General features: G+C 44.9%; 1 protein-coding gene across 2 annotated transcripts in view; it reads right to left on the bottom strand.

Annotated features, from left to right (window-relative positions):
• Nucleotides 1-19,988, bottom strand: part of SENP7 (SUMO specific peptidase 7) — an 80,107-nt gene that overhangs the window by 41,920 nt on the left and 18,199 nt on the right. For both annotated transcript variants that reach the window (XM_083174256.1, XM_083174257.1), the window contains 6 exons: nucleotides 8,909-9,009; nucleotides 6,979-7,124; nucleotides 4,256-4,625; nucleotides 3,869-4,017; nucleotides 237-353; nucleotides 46-79 (listed from right to left, as the gene is read on the bottom strand). In XM_083174256.1, the coding sequence (XP_083030382.1) occupies nucleotides 46-79; nucleotides 237-353; nucleotides 3,869-4,017; nucleotides 4,256-4,625; nucleotides 6,979-7,124; nucleotides 8,909-9,009 (917 nt within the window). The remainder of the gene's footprint in view (nucleotides 1-45; nucleotides 80-236; nucleotides 354-3,868; nucleotides 4,018-4,255; nucleotides 4,626-6,978; nucleotides 7,125-8,908; nucleotides 9,010-19,988) is intronic.

Here is a 19,988-nt window from a genome sequence, read left to right as displayed (position 1 = left end):
ATAAAATAATAATACTATGTAATAAAGCAGATATTCCATACTTGCCTTTCACTGGAATTTCAATAGATTTTGAGGTAAACTGTAGAAAATAAGACAATAACATGTCACAAAAGGGTTTTATCAGTCATCATCACCCAAGTATGTACAACTGCTTCTCTCCTTTTACAAATTAACTAGACACAGAAAAAAAATGAAAACAAAAAAAAAAGACACGTGATAAAACTATCATACAGTACCTTAGCGGAGTCAGTGGCTCTTCCTTTCCTTTTGCCAAAGTAAACATTTAGACACTGTAATTGCAGAACTGGGGCTTCTGGCGCAGGAACTGGGTCCACCTCAGTAGGAGAGCAATCCTATAGGACATAAAATGCATTAACCCGTGACTGTATGTGCGGTCGAATTTACATTTCACCTATTGTGACGATTTTTCATCTTTTGAAAAAATTTGTTTTTTTTTTTTAAGTAAAAAAATGCTGAGAATTTCAAATATTTCCCACAGATGCGGACTTAACTTTAAACAAAGTTGAATCTGTACAACAGAAAAGCGGTCCAAAAAAAGTCCATATTGAATAGGGACGCCGTGATTGAATACCCCCCCACACACACACACACACACACACTCAATTATATAAATGTATTTATTTATTTTTTTAAATTACATGATGTGCAAGAATTTCCTATTTTGTCATTTAGGCCAGTGGTTCTCAACCTCGGTCCTCATGGACCTCCAACAGTGCACCTTTTCCAGGTCTCCACACAGGGCCCTTCCCCCTCTCCACACAGATTCACAGGTGAAATAATTAGCGCCACCTGTGATCTTTTAAAATGTGTCCGTGAATAACAAGTGCACCTGTGCACCTGCCGGGTGACCTGGAAAACGTGCACTTTTGGGGCTCCTTGAGGACCGAGGTTGAGAACCACTGATTTAGGCAACAGGTTCATAAAGCTTGTGGCAGGGAAAAAGGTGCCCGCATGAAGTTCAAAATATGGTCAGCGAGAGGCACTTCGCATTTCGTATAGATTTAACATAATGATTTTGGGTAACTAAATACGGCAAGCAGGACTGCAACAAACACAAACAGATAATGTTCCTGCTGGCTACAAATGTCAACATGTTCCTGCTTGCTAGGACACTAATGAAAATGTATTTACAGTTACAAAAACTCTAGGCATCTACCTTATATTTTATTGCAATATAAGTTATACTAAAATTATATTTTAAAGTGAATGGATACAATTAATAGTCATGATCAGGGATTTCGCCTTTTTTGCTATTTAGGAAAGTTTGGGACCCTGCTAAAGTACAAAAAAAATTGAGGGCATTTTATGAGATGCAGCCATCATATCGCTTTTACTGGGAAAGCATGAACATTGGAAAAGGTGTTTTGTAAATGTAAGCATATGACATATAGAACTGTGGAGCCAATGATCCATTAGAACGCCCAACAAAATATTAGTGAGAGATTAAGCAAATCTGGAGAGAAATAAAGCAGGGAAATTGCCCAGGACGACCAATCAGCTTCCATCTGTCCTTTGACAGAAAAATGACAAGAGCCAATTGGTTGCTATGAGCAACTTTACTTTATCTCTCTCCAAGATTTGATTACATTGCCCCTTAAGAGTTTCATTATAAACCACAGATAACAGTGGAAACTAGGAGACCACTGTGTTGAAGTATTCAGCAATCAAAAAAGTGGAGAAGCGGGCCAGTGGAAAAGTTGCCCAAAGCAACCAATCAGCTATGAGATTTAATTTATTAGATATGTTCTATAAAATGACAGGTAGGAACTGGTTGCTATGGGCCATTTCTCAGCTGAGCACTCATTTCACTCCTATGTCAACAAACACTTCTTTAATTGCCTCCATGTTCTTTTGCTATGCCCATAATGATCACAGAGCAAAAAATTAGAACATAACAATAGGGATGGCAAATCTAGATTTTATTTTTGCATTTCTTCAAATTATTTCTACAATATGAATGACAAAGTCATGATATAGGACTGTATCTGATTAATATGATGGTGGTAGTTAATGGCATATCTACTCAACTATGAGCTCTACAAGTTAGATTTCTTTGCTTCTGCAAAAGACTCCTTCCAGAGCTCCCTAGTCAGTCTATACCAGGCATGGCCAAACTGTGACCCTCCAGCTTTTGTGAAACTACACATCCCAGCATGTCTTGCCAGTTTTATCATTCCCTAATAGCAAAACTGTGGCAAGGCATGATGGGACTTGTAGTTTCACAACAGCTAGAGGGCCATTGTTTGGCCACGTCTGGTCTATAGTATAGCCTGGGAGGATGACGACTTAAGGGTTTTGTATGACATCATTGGGAATCTGGCTAGATCCATAACAGACTCAAAATATGAAAGAGGTAGGTAGCAGGGTACTTATGTAGTATCTGGGCGTCCGATTTAGAAATCGGGTCGGATCGGGCACATCGCATCGCATCGCATGCGACCATCGGATGCGATGCGATGCCCCGATTTTTCCATAGGAATCAATGTTAAAATGGACTGAGTCCATTTTAACATGGAATTCAATGGGAAAAAGGGGTCCTTTTCATACCCCTACTATCCAAGTGGGCATGGAGTTGGATATAAACCTGTGGCGAGCGTAGCGAGCCACCGAGCCCGAAGCGTGGCGAGCCCCGCGAGGGGACACAGAATACCGTTCGCTCGCCATGCTTCGGGCTCGGTGGCTCGCTACGCTCGCCACAGGTTTATATCCAACTCCATGCCCACTTGGATAGTAGGGGTATGAAAAGGACCCCTTTTTCCCATTGAATTCCATGTTAAAATGGACTCGGTCCATTTTAACATTGATTCCTATGGAAAAATCGGGTCATTGCATCGCATCCGATGGCCGCATGCGATGCGATGCGATATCGCATCGCATCTGATTGTATGCCTTAACTTAAGGCATACAATCAAAAAATCGGACGCCCAGATACTACATAAGTACCGGTAGCAGTTATTGGCCCTTATTCAGATCTGATCGCAGTACAAATTTGTTCTCAAAATGGACAAAACCATGTGCACTGCAGGTGGGGCAGATGTAACATGTGTAAAGAGAGTTAGATTTGTGTGAGTTATTTTTGTTTCTGTTCAGGGTAAATACTGGCTGAATTATTTTTACACTGCAATTTAGATTTAAATTTCAACACAGCCCACCCAATTTTAACTATCTCTGCACGTTACATCTGCCCCACCTGCAGTGCACATGGTTTTGCCCATTTTGAGAACAAATTTGTACTGCGATCAGATCTGAATAAGGGTCATTGTTCTATGGGCTCAAGCCAATAAGATGCGAAGATGCACAAAACTGCTCATAGCTTTATGGGGCAGTCAAGTTCAGGCAGCCTCAAACTGCATCTGCTGAGGTGATGATTCGCAGGTGCGAGATCAGGGCACTAATTGGATTGAGCCAGGTACACATAGAACTTAAAATTAGGTTTAGTATATATATACCTTCTCCTCTGCTAGTAACAATTAGGCTTACAGCATTTGAGGTTACAATCCCTGTAAGAAGGTGGCAGCGCGAGTAGCTTGTTCCTGCAAATGTATTCGTTCCCGCAACTTCTGAGACTTTATGAAGCTATAAATAGGAGCCTCATAAATGTACTGTAAAAGTCAGTGCGACCACTGGATGTGGTTGTTGTAGGTGAAGTATCTGTGCACTGCAGGTCCTGATAGAAAGTCCTGCACATATAACAATAACTATTGCATTTGGCTTGAGCTTTTACATCAAAGAGTAACTATCATTTCTTTACTAATTTAATGCCAGTTTTATCAATATAATAGATCCCCAGAAATACCTGTCCACTGTAATACAAACGCAACATACACAGCGTAAAGTATTAGCATACCATAGGCACTACATCGTTACTTGGAGATGGAGAGTGTCTCTCAAGCACATCCTCTTTCATTTCAATTAAGGATTCCTGTACAGCCAGCGCATCATCTGCTCTTCCAGGTTTTTCATGTCCTCTCTCTTCCTCGTCACTGGACAGTACAACTAGAATATAAAAAGTAAAAAGAAAATCTGGGTAAAAAAATAAAAAACATACAGTAGACAGTTAACAGAACATGTTCTATCTGCTGCGGGGATCAATACGCCCAACAGAAAACTCAAATATCAAGGTGGACTTGGGAATTTATTTTTATGCAAAATCCTACACAATGAAATGTATTCAAATCATATTTTTCATAAAATGAAACCAAAAGAACAGTTGTATGGCAATCTGTAGACTTACTTGGCTCCACCAAGACATTTTTTCTACTTGTACTTTTCTTGTGCATTTTTCTTTGGCTCAGCCTGTTGGTGTGGGATCTAGGTAGGGAACTAGCTGCTGGCACAGCTACTGAACAACCACCATGGACAGATTTTTTATTTTGTTCATTAGTCTCATTCAGGCAACCTCTTAAAGAGATTTTAGTTTCTAATGAGTCCAGAGGACCAGAAGAGCTAGATTCAGAGGAGGAGGACAGGTAGCTTGCGGTATTTTGTACAGGAACTTTTGACAGTGAAGCGGAGGCCTTCTTGTTTCGGTATTCCTCTCTTTTGCAACAGTAAGTCTGCTCGCGTGTATTTGGTGTCCCAATGTTATTCTTTATAGGAGTTTTCTGGAAATCAAAATTTATAAAAATAAAGTAGACATATTCTCCCATATCCAGAAATAATAGCATAAAAAGGGAAGAAATACCATCTACGTCAGGCATGTCCAAAATATGGCCCTCCAGCTGTTGTGAAACTACAAGTCCCATCATGCCTTGCCACAGTTTTGCTATTAGGGAATGCTAAAACTATGGCAATGCATGCTGGGATGTGTAGGTTCACAACAGCTGGAGGGCCACAGTTTGGACATGCCTGATCTACGTGAACACTTATCTGTAAGGAAAACAACCATTGACATAGCAAATTATTGTGCAAACATCCTAATGTAAAGCGCTGCGGAATATGTATGCGCTAAATAAGAAACTGTTATTATTAATAATAATAATAATGTTCCTTACACTGGTAGTCATGATACAATAAACCTCTAGAAAGTTTTCCCTGTCCCTTTGCAGAATCCAAACACATGCCTACTGTGTTTGCACTCACAGAAAGCATGTATACGTGTTCTTATTGTTAGTTCATTTTTTTCTCAAATTGGAGTCAGTTATATGTTAGTTGGGCGCCCACTTTACATACGTACACATGCGGAACAAAATCGCATTGCATCGCATGTTCCATCTTAGTAAGCTGCGTAAGTGCTCCTGGTCCCTCACTCTGAGGTAAAACAGTGTCAGTGATGGATGCTACCCAGAGTGTTCCCAGTGTTTCTGCATTTACTGGTGACAGCAGCATGGCAGCAGGTCAGCAGATGTCACTCTTCAGTCTGCCGATATCAGAGGAGGAGGTGTTGTCATTTTTGCAGCCCAAAAATTTGCCGGTGACGCAAACGTGCGTAAATGGGCACCCCATGAAGCTGTCCGTGAGAGAAGGTCAGTGGTGGTGCCATACAAAGTCCTGCTGCCGAAAGGTGACAGTGCGAGCAGGGCTCTGGTACCCTGGTTGCAGTCTGTCATTTGTGAAGCTGATACGCTTTGTTTACTCGTGGGCACAGGAACTCACCAGTGTTGCCTACTGTGCAAGGGAGTTGGGGATGTGCATTGGCACGACGGTGCAGTATAATGCACTGATGAGGGAGGCTTGCACCGTAGATCTCCTTTCACAGCCTCAGACACAAACAGGATGACCGGGACTTGTGGTGGAGGTCGATGAGACCCTGCGCTCCAAAAGAAAATATTCTGTGGAGAGGATGTTGCCACAGCAGTGGGTGTTCGGTGGCATCTGCAGGGAGACAGGGGCCTGCTTCCTCACAGCCGTCAACAGGAGAGACACCACAACACTTATGGCTGCCATTACAGTGCATGTTGCCCCAGGATCTATCATTTATAGTGACTGCTGGAGGGCCTATAAGACTGATGAATTAGAAGCGGCCGGCTATGAACACTGCAGGGTAAACCACAAATATAATTTTGTGGACCCTGATTCTGGGGTACACACCCAGAATATTGAAAGGATGTGGGGGGCCGCCAAGTGGAGGAACAAGCAGCACAGAGGCACTGCAAGGCAGCATTTGAACGCTTACCTGCAGGAGTTCATGTAGAGGAGAAGTGTGGCTGCAGACAATCCATTTGAACACATTTTGTATGCACTGAGCCTCCTGCCAAAGGGTACTGCAGTGCCCACTTAGTGCCTGTCTTTTTTTCATTATTCTTTTTCATTATATTGTTCCTGATATTATTGATGTTTTTGTGATTCTTGTTATAATTCATCATTCTCTTTGCTGTTGGTATTTATTCCTTATTCATTATCTTAATAATTTCTCACTAAATTTACAGTTGAACGTTAACATGTGTACTAATTACTGTCTCAGATGTGTTGTATAGATGCTGTGAATGTGTTCCTAAAACCACACCACCCCGAAGTGTGGCGAGCGTAGCGAGCCCCGCGAGGGGTGGCGGAACGCGCCCTCCCGACCTTTTCATACCCCCACTATCCACATCGGCGCGGAGTTGACTTTACGTAGTGTGGCGAGTGCAGCGAGCCCGAAGCATGGTGAGGGGACGCGGACAACATGGACATACGGTGCGATGCAATTTTCTTACGCAGAATAGCCCACTAAGCAAATAGCTAAGTGGGCGCCCAACTAACATATAAGTATCTTTATTTTTAATAATGAACTTTGCAACCTCAACTGCAAGAGATATAGAGATAGATTTATATATATATATATATATATATATATATATATATATATATATATATATGTTAGAGAGTTGGTTTTTTAATAAAAGCTATATTTCAAGATAACTCCTAGTAAATAACTAGCAGCAAACATAAAAACTTAGCAAGTTGACTTTGTGCTATATAGGAAAACAAAACAAGACACTGCTGAGTATTTAACAGCTTATAACATTTCATACGTACTGGTTCCGGTGTTATCACTGAAACTGGGCTTCCTTGATCAAGACTACAGCTTTTTCTTGGACCCGAGTGAACGTCTTTAAGTGATGAAGTACTTGTATTGCTGACATCACGGCACACTTTATTATATAGTTTATCTTGCGTTTGTTCTGTCAAATTAAAGAAAACAAATTAATTATTGAATCTTGGATTAAAAATAAATTCTGTTAACAATTCTGGTTCATTTTCGTAAAGTATACCCTTTCCGACATCACTGAAACAGAATTTGTGCTTTACTATGTACAAATACTAGGTTTATCCAGTTGCATGTGCTCTGGGGAATATTTACTATAACCACTTTTCAGTCTTTCCATATTAACTTTTCTCATTTCAGTTCAAACACACCCCACCCAAATGTATCGCTCTCTGCACATGTTACATCAGCCCCACCTGCAGTGCACAGGGTTTTGTCCATTAGAGCTTTTGTAAGCCAACCTGAATTAAAGCCCCATGTTACATTCACGCATTAAGAAACTTCATAAGTGTTTTTGGAAAGATAGTAGAAGGAGCGGTTAAGCATGACGGATCCAGACCCAAACTTTATCACGTAGTATCTATTACAGTACAGACCCTCTTCATCACCAAAAGTGATGTATGTAATGGAGGAGTGTACCCCACTCGTAATGAAGGAGTGTACCCCAACAGCACTTTCTACTATCTCCACAATATCACCTTGATTCCTATCTATATACTATTCGACAAATTAGTTTTCTCTTATTCTTTGATATTTTTCCTTCCATACGATACAGTGGCCGGTATTCAATTAACCTCAATCACTGATCGCTGTAACAATTGTATATTTGAATTGAGAAATTATACAGTAGAAACTTTACATACATTTTTTCTTCATGTAGTAGCAATTACATAGTCTTAAATGTAAGAGAGCTAAAAAAAAAAAAAAAAAAAAAGGATTGTGGGAGCCAGAAATAGAACAGGAATCCGCAACACCGGTCACTAGAAGTGGTGCATTGTATACATTACAATCATTTATCTTCCAATCACTGTGTCATTCGCAGCACATAGAGACAATCCATATGATATACCTGTATTTTGCTTTTTATTTAAAAAGTGGGGATGTTTCTTGTGACTATCAGGTTCAGCTTTTCTGCACCATTGTAATAGGGATCCTCCAATTTACAAAATTTTATAGTAATTAAATATTTTTTATGGTCCAAAAGGTTGTTTGGCCCTTTTCTATGATCATTATTTATGTGTATTAAGGTGACCATACATGATGTGATGAACTCCGTGCTTTTCGTACTAGATTGCATTGTATCTAGTACAAAAAAGCATGCAACTTGCTACAGCACCGTGCTTTCTATACTAGATACGATGCAATCTAGTACCTAAAGCATGGGCTGCACATACTATCTGTGCTGTGCATCGCACCCGAAAAAACGCACCGTGTATGGGCACCTTTAGTTCTGAAATGTATTATTGCATAGAATATGCAACATTAACCCCTTAAGTGTTAATCCAGAGAATTTTCCGGGCTGTGCCTCAGTGTCCAGTCGGGCAAGCCCGGAAAATTCTCGGGATTGCCACGGTTTAGAACCAGGCAGAGCTGCGGAGTTCAATCACTGAACTCAGGCAGCTTCAGCCCTTCCTGGCTCGCTATCCTCTGCCGCGCCTCCTCCTCCTCCCCTCTGGCTTTTCTATGAAAGTCTCTGGCGCCGGCTACTGACATACCGGTATGCCGGATGCAGGGCTGGGCAGCGGCTGGCAGAGTGTCCAGCAGTGTTGCCCGGCCCAGAGGGAGAGCGTGGTGGGTTTTTTTTTAGGTAGCGCTCCCCCCAAAAAACTCGCCCAGTGGGGATCGCTACCTTAAAAAATAAAATAAAAAACACAACTGAAGGGGTTAATGCATATTTTCATTTTTTTAATATAAAATCACCTTTAGGCTCCTGTGACCTTCTATTTTCTGTATGTTTAGCGCCAACTTCTACTTCATGATAGGGTTCCGCTTCATTTTGAAGTCCACTATTATGTTCTGTTCTGAAAAAAAAAAAAAAAATAAATAAAAAAAAAAATTAAAACGGTTTGGTTTGTGCAATTAATTGAATTAACCTTTAATATGCTCAAATCAAAGTTGTTTCTCAAGTGCTGGCTATTCTTATGTAAGTCACACTGACTGGCTAATTGCACAGTAATAAAAGAGGGGGTATGATGCACTATTAATTATACAATATGTTATAATATGCAAAATAAAACAATTTTTGGTACTTGTGAGTTATCTGGACGCCCGATTTTTTGATTGTATGCCTTAAGTTAAGGCATACAATCAGATACGATGCGATGCGATATCGCATCGCATCGCATGCGACCATCGGATGCGATGACCCGATTTTTCCATAGGAATCAATGTTAAAATGATTCCTATGGAAAAAGGGGTCCTTTTCATACCCCTACTATCCAAGTGGGCATGGAGTTGGATATAAACCTGTGGCGAGCGTAGCGAGCCACCGAGCCCGAAGCGCGGCGAGCGAAGCGAGCCCCGCGAGGGGACGGTATTCCGTGTCCCCTCGCGGGGCTCGCTACGCTCGCCACGCTTCGGGCTCGGTGGCTCGCTACGCTCGCCACAGGTTTATATCCAACTCCATGCCCACTTGGATAGTAGGGGTATGAAAAGGACCCCTTTTTCCCATTGAATTCCATGTTAAAATGGACTCAGTCCATTTTAACATTGATTCCTATGGAAAAATCGGGTCATCGCATCGCATCGCATCCGATGGTCGCATGCGATGCGATGCGATGTGCCCGATCCGACCCGATTTTGAAATCGGGCGTCCGGATAACTCACAAGTACCCAATTTTTAAACATAATAAAAGAATGCATGCTTTAATAAAAAAAATTACCGTATATACTCGAGTATAAGTCGACCCGATTATAAGCCGAGGCACCTAATTTTACAACAAAAAACTGGGAAAACTTATTGACTCAAGTTGGACCCTCACTCGAGTATAAGCCGAGGGGGGCTTTTTCAGCATAAAAAATGTTCTGAAAAAGTAGGCTTATACTCGAGTATATATGGTATATAAATTACATTGATAATAAAAGGTGCTATTGAAAATGTGCTATATAGTCACCTATCACTATTTGACCCATTTGGTAGCAGTTGCCCAGTCCGTCTAGAGCAGCGGTTCTGAAACTGTGGGCTCTGACACAAAAGTGGGTCCCGACCTTCTCAGTATGGGGTCGTGACTCCATGTTGCTGGCCATCAGGGTGATGACCTTTCGAATCTCAGTCAGTGATTCAAGGAGTCTGAAACATCTGTTGAATGGGCTTATTTTAGACATCTCACATAATTTTGTGCCTCCACAATGCGGCCATGCATGTGCTGTCTCGAATGACTACACATGTGATGTGATGGGCCTTCTGCAGTAACTTGCTGGGGTCTTGTCATTATTTTTGTCTGATGGGGTCACAGAGCAAAATAGATTGAGGACCCCTGCAATAGAGTAATAAGATAGAGGGGTCCGGGTATTCCAAAGGTATGCTGATGGCAATGGTGGCTTTCCTCTGGCGAGATGGCAGATGGCTGTGTGGTGTCAGCAGGCTGTATATGCCTATGTTCCTTATTGCCAATTTTTCAGTATAAGTCCCTCCTGAAAGGAGTTTTTCGCAATGGTACCACAATGGCAAAATATACCTGGACAGTCGGTAATTGGTAAAAGTGGACGGGTGAAGATTGTAACCGCAAATAGCACCTCTCCACTGACACATTTTGCTGTCATCTGTACAGCTATTTCAACCTCACCAGAGGAATGCCACCTTTGCCATCAGCATACCTGATGGAATACCCGGACCCCTCCATCTTATTACTCTAGAGGGACTCTAACACCTTTCTGCGCCACTGGTACCAAACGGGACATTCACTTATCAAATATGTTTTATATATATATATATATATATATATATATATATATATATTTTATTTTATTTTCTAATCAAAGCATGCATTCTTTTATTATGTGTAAGTAATATGAATTGAAAATTGTTTTATTTTGCATATTATAACATATTGTATAATTAATAGCGCATCATACCCCCTATTTTTATTTGTTTACAATATCTTAGGTGATGGACACCCCCTTCACCCCCTGCTTGGGCCAAACAGCTCACTCCAAAGCGCCCCCTATAGATAACTTTATATTTTCCTAATTGCACAGTAAACCCTTTGTTTATTTGCTAGGAGAAGGCATCAATATTGTTTGTAATGCATGGGAATTTAGGAAACAAAGAACATTTATTGAGTGTTATTTTAATTTGGTTGGGTTGCCAGTCACTATCCAGACAGTGGCATTTTGACAGTCAAAATCCCAATGGATCCATTTAAGTATTTCAACCCTCTCCAAAACACCCCCATTCCACAGTCTAACCCTCCCCCTAGGCCGCTAACCCCAGTACTTACTATTTGGATCTGTTACTGTTTGGTTGTCGCGATCATGACTGCATCACTTTTAATTTAAGGCATTTTTTAAATTGGTGCTGTACTTATTTTAGATTACTGTGGAATCACAAATTCCAACAGACTATGGCACTTCCTTGCTCCACAAAATACAGCACACCCTAGAAGATGATGGCATTCTAGTACTTGTAGTTCCAGTCGTGTGGCATCGAGAAGTAGCCGGGTGGGAAGCTTCACAATTATACCCCTTTTACACCGCCGAAAAATCCGGGTCAGTGGAGGGTCAGACGGATCATTTACACGGGTTTTCGACCCAGGTCCTGACCTGGGTTGGACCCGGCTAGGACCTGGGTCGAGGCCGGTGTAAATGGCCAAAGCACGGGTCGGGACGTGGAGGCAGCGGGGTGCAGCAGTGCAGGTGGGCAGGGGGTCCATCCAGCATATGGGAAGTAACCGACGAAGGTCCCTGTGGCTGGTGGAAACTACCGCTACTAGTTCCCATCCGCCGCAGGGTCCCCGTGGGTTACTTCCCATACACTGGAAGGACCCGCCTGCGAATTCCTATACGCTGGATGGACCCCCTGCCCACATGCGCTGCCTGGTGACTGGATCCCAGTGATGTGATGTTGCAGGGGGGGGGGGGGGGGGGAGTGATGTGATGCTGCAGGGGGGGGGGTGTGATGTGATGCTGCAGGAGGGGGGTGATGTGCTGCTTGCGGGGGGGGGGGTGAAGTGATGCTGCAGGGGGGGGGTGAAGTGATGCTGCAGGGGGGGGGGGAGTGATGTGATGCTGCAGGGGGGGTGGCGGAGTGATGTGATGCTGCAGGGGGTGTGGGGGAGTGATGTGATGCTGCAGGGGGGGTAGGGAGTGATGTGATGCTGCAGGGGGGGGGGGAGTGATGTGATGCTGCGGGGGGGGGGGAGTGATGTGATGCTGCAGGGGGGAGGGAGTGATGTGATGCTGCAGGGGGGGAGGGAGTGATGTGATGCTGCAGGGGGGGAGGGAGTGATGTGATGCTGCAGGGGGGGGGGGGGGGGGAGTGATGTGATGCTGCAGGGGGGGGGGGGGGTGATGATATGCAGGGGGGGAGGGAGAGATATGTGGTGCCATTTGTAATAACATCCACAAGGAAAGGAAGGGCTGACCCAGGTCCAGTGTAAATGGTTCAGACCCTGGTCGGTACTTATATGTTAGTTGGGAGCCCACTAAGCCATTTGCTTAGTTTTCCGCCACGCTTCGGGCTCGGTGGCTCGCTGCGCTCGACACACTATTTAACATTAACTCCATGCCGACATGGATAGTGGGGGTATGAGCGTACTAACTATAGTGGGCGCCCAACTAACATATAAGTACCGCCTGGTCGGACCCAGGTCGAATTGCTGTGGGGTATGAAGCAGGGTCCGACCCTGGAAACACCCGTGATCAAAGACCAGGGTCCGACCAGGGTTTTTGGTGTAAAAGGGGTATTATAAAGTGTTTCACACACACACACACACACACACACACACACACACACACACACACACACACACACACACACACACACACACACACACACACACACACACACACACACACACTGAAAACGTGTTCACTGCTGATCAGTCAGACAACTGTTCCTCCCTGAACAGCAAGCCCTGGCTTTTAGTCAGGGGGGAAGGAATCGCAGTTCTCTACCCTGACACTATGATAGGCCACATGCCACCCCGCCAGGCCACCCACGACACTGTCCTTGAAGCCCCAGAGTCCTTTCAATGACACTCTCACTAACTAGACTTTGTTGCAGGCGGACATGGATTTCAAACAAAGCACCTGATGGGAAGATCCAACTGGAATCAGTGTCCGCCTGCAACAAGGTCTAATTTGCGAGTGCCATCAGCAGGACAAGGAGTCTCTTGCCAATGAGACCACCCAAAAATTTAAGCCTGGGGAAAACACTGTGTGCAATCTACTTTTGAGCAACACTTACTATGCTGGCTTCCAAGAGGATTGTCAAAAATATACCCATTGCTTTTCAGCAACTAGTGAGACATGTAGATTTAGCACAGACCTGACCAAAAGATAGATTGTGATCTACCAGTAGATCTCGGGGCACTCGCTGGTGGGTCATGACCAAATGAACAAAAATACACTTGAATGGTCATCTGAGGTCTCAGAACGCCAGCTCCCAGTAGTGCAGCGTGCCCTTGTTGTCATGATGTTACCAGAGTGCTGTGAAGAGCCCTCTGCATCTGCTATATATCAGCCTGGCACCACACCCACCCACAACCACAAACTAATGCCAGGCTTACCACTCTGTACCGGCACATAGGCTCCTCACAGTGCCAAGTACATCCTAAGCGGCTCCTGGACGTAGTGTGTGGGGTGTAATTGTCTGATATGGGTGGTACAGAGGCTATTGGGTGATGCTACTGGAGCACAGACTCCTCCTGCTGCGTTAATACGTCACCCCAAGTATATGCGGCTCCATGATTGTGTCCTGTTATCAACTGCTGACTAATAGGCGACATAATGCCAATTTCTCTTCCACAGAAGGCATAGTACAATGGACTCTCTGGCACGTTGTCTTTAATAAACGGTACTCTTTACTTAGTTGGGCGCCCGTCGCGGTCATCGCGGGTACATTTATGTCTGGCCGCGACGCGACCGACGCGATGCCCGCGATTTCCCATTGAAACCCATGTTAAACATGGAAATCGTGTCGGTCGCGTCGCGGCCGGCCATAAATGTACCCGCGATGCCCGCGACGCGATGCTCCCGATTTACCATAGGAATCAATGTTAAAAGGCCCGATGGACCCGATTTTACTGTTAAATGGCTCAATGGACCCGATTTGGCCATAGGAATCAATGTTAAATGGGCCACAGAGCCCATTAACCCTTAAAAGTCCCCCCAAATTTTTAACGCCACCCCACGATCCACGCCAACCCGAAGCGTGGCGAGCGCAGCGAGCCCGCGAGGGGCGGCGGTACGCGTCCTCCGACCTTTTCATGCCCTACTATCCACTAGGGCGTGGAGTGAGAATATAATAGTGTGGCGAGCGCAGCGAGCCACCGAGCCCGAAGCGTGGCGAGCGCAGCGAGCCCCGCGAGGGGACGCGGATACCTTCACAGTTATACGCGTCCCCTCGCGGGCTTCACAGGTGTCCGTGGCGACGCCGACACCTGTGAAGCCCGCGAGGGGACGCGTCTACCTGTGAAGGTATCCGCGTCCGCTCGCCACGCTTCGGGCTCGGTGGCTCGCTGCGCTCGCCACACTATTCTATTCTCACTCCACGCCCTAGTGGATAGTAGGGCATGAAAAGGTCGGAGGACGCGTACCGCCGCCCCTCGCGGGCTCGCTGCGCTCGCCACGCTTCGGGTTGGCGTGGATCGTGGGGTGGCGTTAAAAATTGGGGGGGACATTTAAGGGTTAATTGTGCCTATTTGGGCTCTGTGGCCCATTTAACATTGATTCCTATGGCCAAATCGGGTCCATTGAGGCATTTAACAGTAAAATCGCGGTCAATCAGCCTTTTTAACATTGTTCCCTATGGGAAAATCGCGGTCATCGCGGGCATCCCGATTTACCCGCGATGACCGCGATTTTTACCCCCGACGCCCGCGATTTCAATCGCTGGCGCCCATCTAGGTAAAGAGTACCTAATAAACTCCCCCTCTCCTTTATTTATGTATTTCAATGAAAAAATGTAATGTATTCTTCAGAGTATATAGTATATTACAAGTTTACAGTATTGGGGGGAAGGGGGGCCTATAAGAGGTTGCAAATTTGCAGCAACTCTGTATGTGCGAGAAGGGTCAGCTAAACAAAACCTGTTGTGTGAAGCATAAGAAGCATATTGCCTGTGAGCGTGATACAGCGGTGGAGGTTATGTACTGTATGCGCAGTTGGTGATTCTTATTTATTCATATCTGCAAACATATGCAGTCACCACCTCTACTGGCAGCGATGCCATGTTCATGCATGCAGAATAACAAACCAACTGCTCAACTGAGCAAATATCATATATGGCCACCTCTGAATCAGGCCTATTGACAATGGTCGATATCCGTTAATTATGTGAACTAGATGTAGATCCCGGGTCACAAAAGTCCGGCCACCCCTGATTTAGCAAGTCTCTGGAACATTACCTAGAGCTGCAGATAGTTTCAGAAAAGAAATGTCCCTTTGGGAAGAACATGATGAAGATGCATTTTGGTGTTTATTCTCAGCATGGCAAAGCACTTTTTCCATTAACAGTTAAGGCCCCCTTACACTTGTCAACTTATTGTCTCAACAAATTGAACCTGATTGACTCAAGATTTATCCTATGTGCAGGAGGTTCAATCTCTTCCAATCTCTTGGTTATACCCAATGGCACAGGATTGTGGATTGTGTCCTACACATCAGGCACATAAGATTTTGTCAGACGGCACAGCAGATCTTGTCAGATAAATTGACTCAAATTGGATCAAATCTCACAAAATCTCACAAGTGTAAGGGGCCCTTTACACTTCATGCCAACTGCATGGAGGTTTGTATTGTTACTTTACTCTACCATCAATAAGCACATAAAGCAGATTGCTTTACCTAGCAAGTATCAAACAAGGCACACATTGAACTGTAAACAGCTCTACTGCAACAATAACAGAGTACACAGAGTAGAACATTCCTGGAACCTCTAAAGCAGGCCTGGCCAACCTGTGGCTCTCCATCTGTTGTGAAGCTATGCATCCCAGCACGCCCTGCCACCATTTTAGCATTCCCTAATACCCACTTGTGGCAGGGTATGCTGGGATGTGTAGTTTTAAAACAGCTGGAGAGCCACAGGATGGCCAGGCCTGCTCCAAAGGATCAAGCAGCAGATGGTTCTGTGGAAAATTGTGCCATACGTTCCACGTTCCGGTACCAGTAGTAGTAGTACGTTTATTTATAAGGCGCCACAAAGTGTCCGCAGCGCCGTGCATAGCAAACAAAAAAACAAATTACAAGGTAACGTACAGGGTGTGTTGAAAAATACAGTATAAATAGGGGTATAGCTGGTAGAACTAAAATCAGCATCAGTTCAGAAGTAGGTGTCAAAATTGTCGAGGAGACTGAGGATGAAGTAGAGGAAGGGAAGAACAGGACAGGAGCACAGGTGAGGTAAAGAGGTAGGGTGAGTACGTGAGGAAGGAGGACCCTACTCATAAGAGTTAACATACTAAAAGGAGGAGGGTGGACGAACGAAAAACAATAGGAAAGTAGGAACGGATGGTAATGGAGGCAGGATAGGAGGATCAAAAGAGGTCAGGAGGAGGCATAGGCTAGTCGAAAAAAGTGGGTTTTGAGGGAGCGCTTGAAGGAGGTAAGGGAATCAGAAAGCCTGATGGGTGGTGGGAGGTTGTTCCAGTGCAGGGGGGCAGCGCGAGAGAAGTCTTGGACACGGGAGTGGGAGGAGGTGATTAGGTGAGAGGTCAGTCGGCGGTCAGCGATGGAGCGAAGAGAACGGGAGGGAGTGTGGATAGAGATCAGCGAAGAGAGGTAAGGAGCGGTGGAGGAGGAGAGAGCCTTGTAGGTGGTGGTGAGGAGTTTAAAGAGAACTCGGAAGGGAATGGGGAGCCAGTGGAGAGATAGACAGAGGGGGAGGCGGAGGTAGAGCGGCGGGAGAGGAAGATGAGCCTAGCAGCAGCGTTAAGAATGGATTGGAGAGGTGCGAGGCAGGTGCGAGGTAGCCCAGAGAGAAGGATGTTGCAGTAGTCAAGGCGGGAGATGACAAGAGAGTGAATGAGAATTTTGGTCGCGTCAGTGGAGAGGAATGGTCTGATACGTGAGATGTTGCGTAGGTGAAAGCGGCAAGACTGTGAGAGAGCACGAATGTGGGGGGTGAAAGAGGGAGGAGTCAATGATGACACCGAGGCAGCGCGTTTGGTCGGTGGAGGTGATCTATGTATAAAGATGTCACCCCCAATTGCAAAACTACTGATGTATTTCAGCACTGCTGAAGTCTATGTTTACTATGCAAGTAGCAGTAAGTTCAAATTGAATGAGTTGTATTTACTTCTTGGACTATTCTGCAAATCATGTACAGAAGAGTTGGACAACGAGCGCTAGTTCAAAGTGTATTTCACACCAGGTACTGAGAGAACACAAAGGCAACTAAGAGCAAACAGCAGGCAGCTGGGGGGAGAGTACCATTAGGTGGTTTCACACGCTCCGGCTGACACCTTGCGGCGACACCCCACACAGCGAAACCCTGCACAGCCAAAAAGCCATGCTGTACTCAGAAGTTTACAATGGTTGGGATGGTCACAGCCCGGCAGCCATCTTTTCCAGTGGTGACATCCAGCTGCAACCAGATGCCCGGTCGTGAAGTCCATGTGAATGGACACAATCCCGACCATTGTTAACTACTGTGTACAGCACGGCCTCTTGGCCGTGCGGGGTTTCGCCGCCCGGCGTCAGCCAGAGCATGTAAAACTGCCCTTATTTTTCCAACGGGCAGCCTATAATTCATTTTTACTTTTCAGTGAAATACTTTAACATAATAATAATAATCAGAGGGGCAGAAAAAAAACCAGTAATGTTTGTAACTTGAGAAACTTAACATTTTCTGGAACCATCTAAAGTTACAAGAAACTTTACATACGTATAGTGAATGCAGGCAGGGATTTCATGTAAAGCAACTTGTATCTTAGGGGCATATGTAATAGCGTCCAAGTTTACGGAAGTTGCTGTATGGCGGCTGAACACAGGCTTTTTTTTAAAGCAGCAATAATTTACAAAAGGAATGGTTTTGTCTTGGTAATGATTGTCACTTTAAAAATTCAAGATTTAATGCACAATAAACTGATCTTAAAAGATGTTTTAGAATTTAAAGAATTTACCATAAAACATCTGACTTAATGAAATGACAAAAGAGTAGGGATCGGATCGGTAATTGTAAGTAAATGACATATTTTTTGACACTCGGGTCCAAAAAAATCGCGTAGATCGCATCGCATGCAACCAAATCGCATGCGATGCGATCATTGCGATTTTTACAGCGGAACCAATGTAAAATGGTCCCTGAAACCCGATTGTACATTGGACCCAATGTAAAATGCGGTACGTGTCCTTCGACCTTTTCATACCCCCCACTATCCACGTCGGCGTGGAGTTGATTTTATATAGTGTGGTGAGCGCAGCGAGCCCGAAGCGTGGCGAGCGCAGCGAGCCCTGCGAGGGGACGCGCATTACTTCACATGTATTTCGCTGCGCTCGCCACGCTTTGGGCTTGGTGGCTCGCTGCGCTCTCCACACTATATAAAATCAACTCCACGCCGATGTGGATAGTGGGGGTATGAAAAGGTCAGAGGACGCGTACTGCTGCGCTCGCCACGCTTCGGGTTGGCGTTCATCGTGGGGTGGCGTTAACAATGGGGGGGGGGGGCATTGGCCCATTTAACATTGTTCCCTATGTAAAATCGCGTCCATCGCATCGGTCGCATCGCATGCCTTAACTTGCGATGGACGCAATTTTTTAATTGTCGGGGAAAAGGCTAAAAATAGCCCTGAAATCGCGTCGGTCGCGTCCATCGCATAGCTTAAGTTAAGGTATGCGATCACCTGCGACGGGTTCCGTGCTAGGAAACAAGTACCGAAAAGAAATATATGGTGTGCCATAAGATACCATCAAATTTAGCATGCTATCCGTTAAATATAAATCAGAAAGATACTGAAGCTTCAATATCTCAGGATACAATCTATTCAAATTAGTATTTGTGCTGAATATTTTCTGTTGTCTTTATTCACGTTTATACAGAAGAATCTTTGTTCTGTGTGAACTTAACATGCTTGGTAACCAGGGATACAGTGTACACAGTGATTCCCCCAAAGAACAGTTTCTATGGTAGAAATGATGATGCTATTCTGCTAAGGAATAGCGAGACTCTTAAGGGATCTTGTACAGGATATTATCTCTGAAAGATTATATCAGAGATCAGATAAATAATCCTACGAATGCCTTATGCTGAGTAACACAACCTCTTATACTCCTTTTACACCAAAACGCTAGGTTGCACTCGGGTTTTTGGACCCAACTTCAACCCAGGTGCGACCGGCGGGTCGGTACCTGAGCCGGTGCTTGGAGATAATAATCTCTGAGTGCCAGGAATTCCGCCAGCCGGGACCCCCGCAACGTCATAGCCATGCTGGGGGCAAGCCCAGTCCCAAAGTGAGCGGCTAGGCTGTCCCCAACCTCCGTGCAACCCCTAGCCCTGAAGTGAATGTATGCCGCACACAGGCATCCACTGACATCCTCCCTGCCTCCGCTGTTGTCTGCACAGTACAGCAAGACAGCAACTGAGGCTGTGCTAGCCTCCCGCCCAACCTCCATGTTGACCTCAGGATGCTGCGGTCTGGAGGTTAGGCTTCCCCAATAGATGTAAACAGGGGTCTGGTCGTATGACCCAGCATACCCATTTACACTGCCAACTATCCAGGTCCTGCCCGTGTTCAACCCTAGTCAGGACCTGGGTAGAAGTCCTGTTTAAAGGGGTATTAGCTATAGGAGATGCAACTAGTGTTCAGCTATGAACCATGTAAGAGGGTCAAAGGTTCTATA

Source organism: Crinia signifera, chromosome 2 (assembly GCF_055691185.1).
Source record: "Crinia signifera chromosome 2, ASM5569118v1, whole genome shotgun sequence".
NCBI classification, from domain to species: domain Eukaryota; kingdom Metazoa; phylum Chordata; class Amphibia; order Anura; family Myobatrachidae; genus Crinia; species Crinia signifera.
This window is presented reverse-complemented; position numbering and strand designations above follow the sequence as displayed.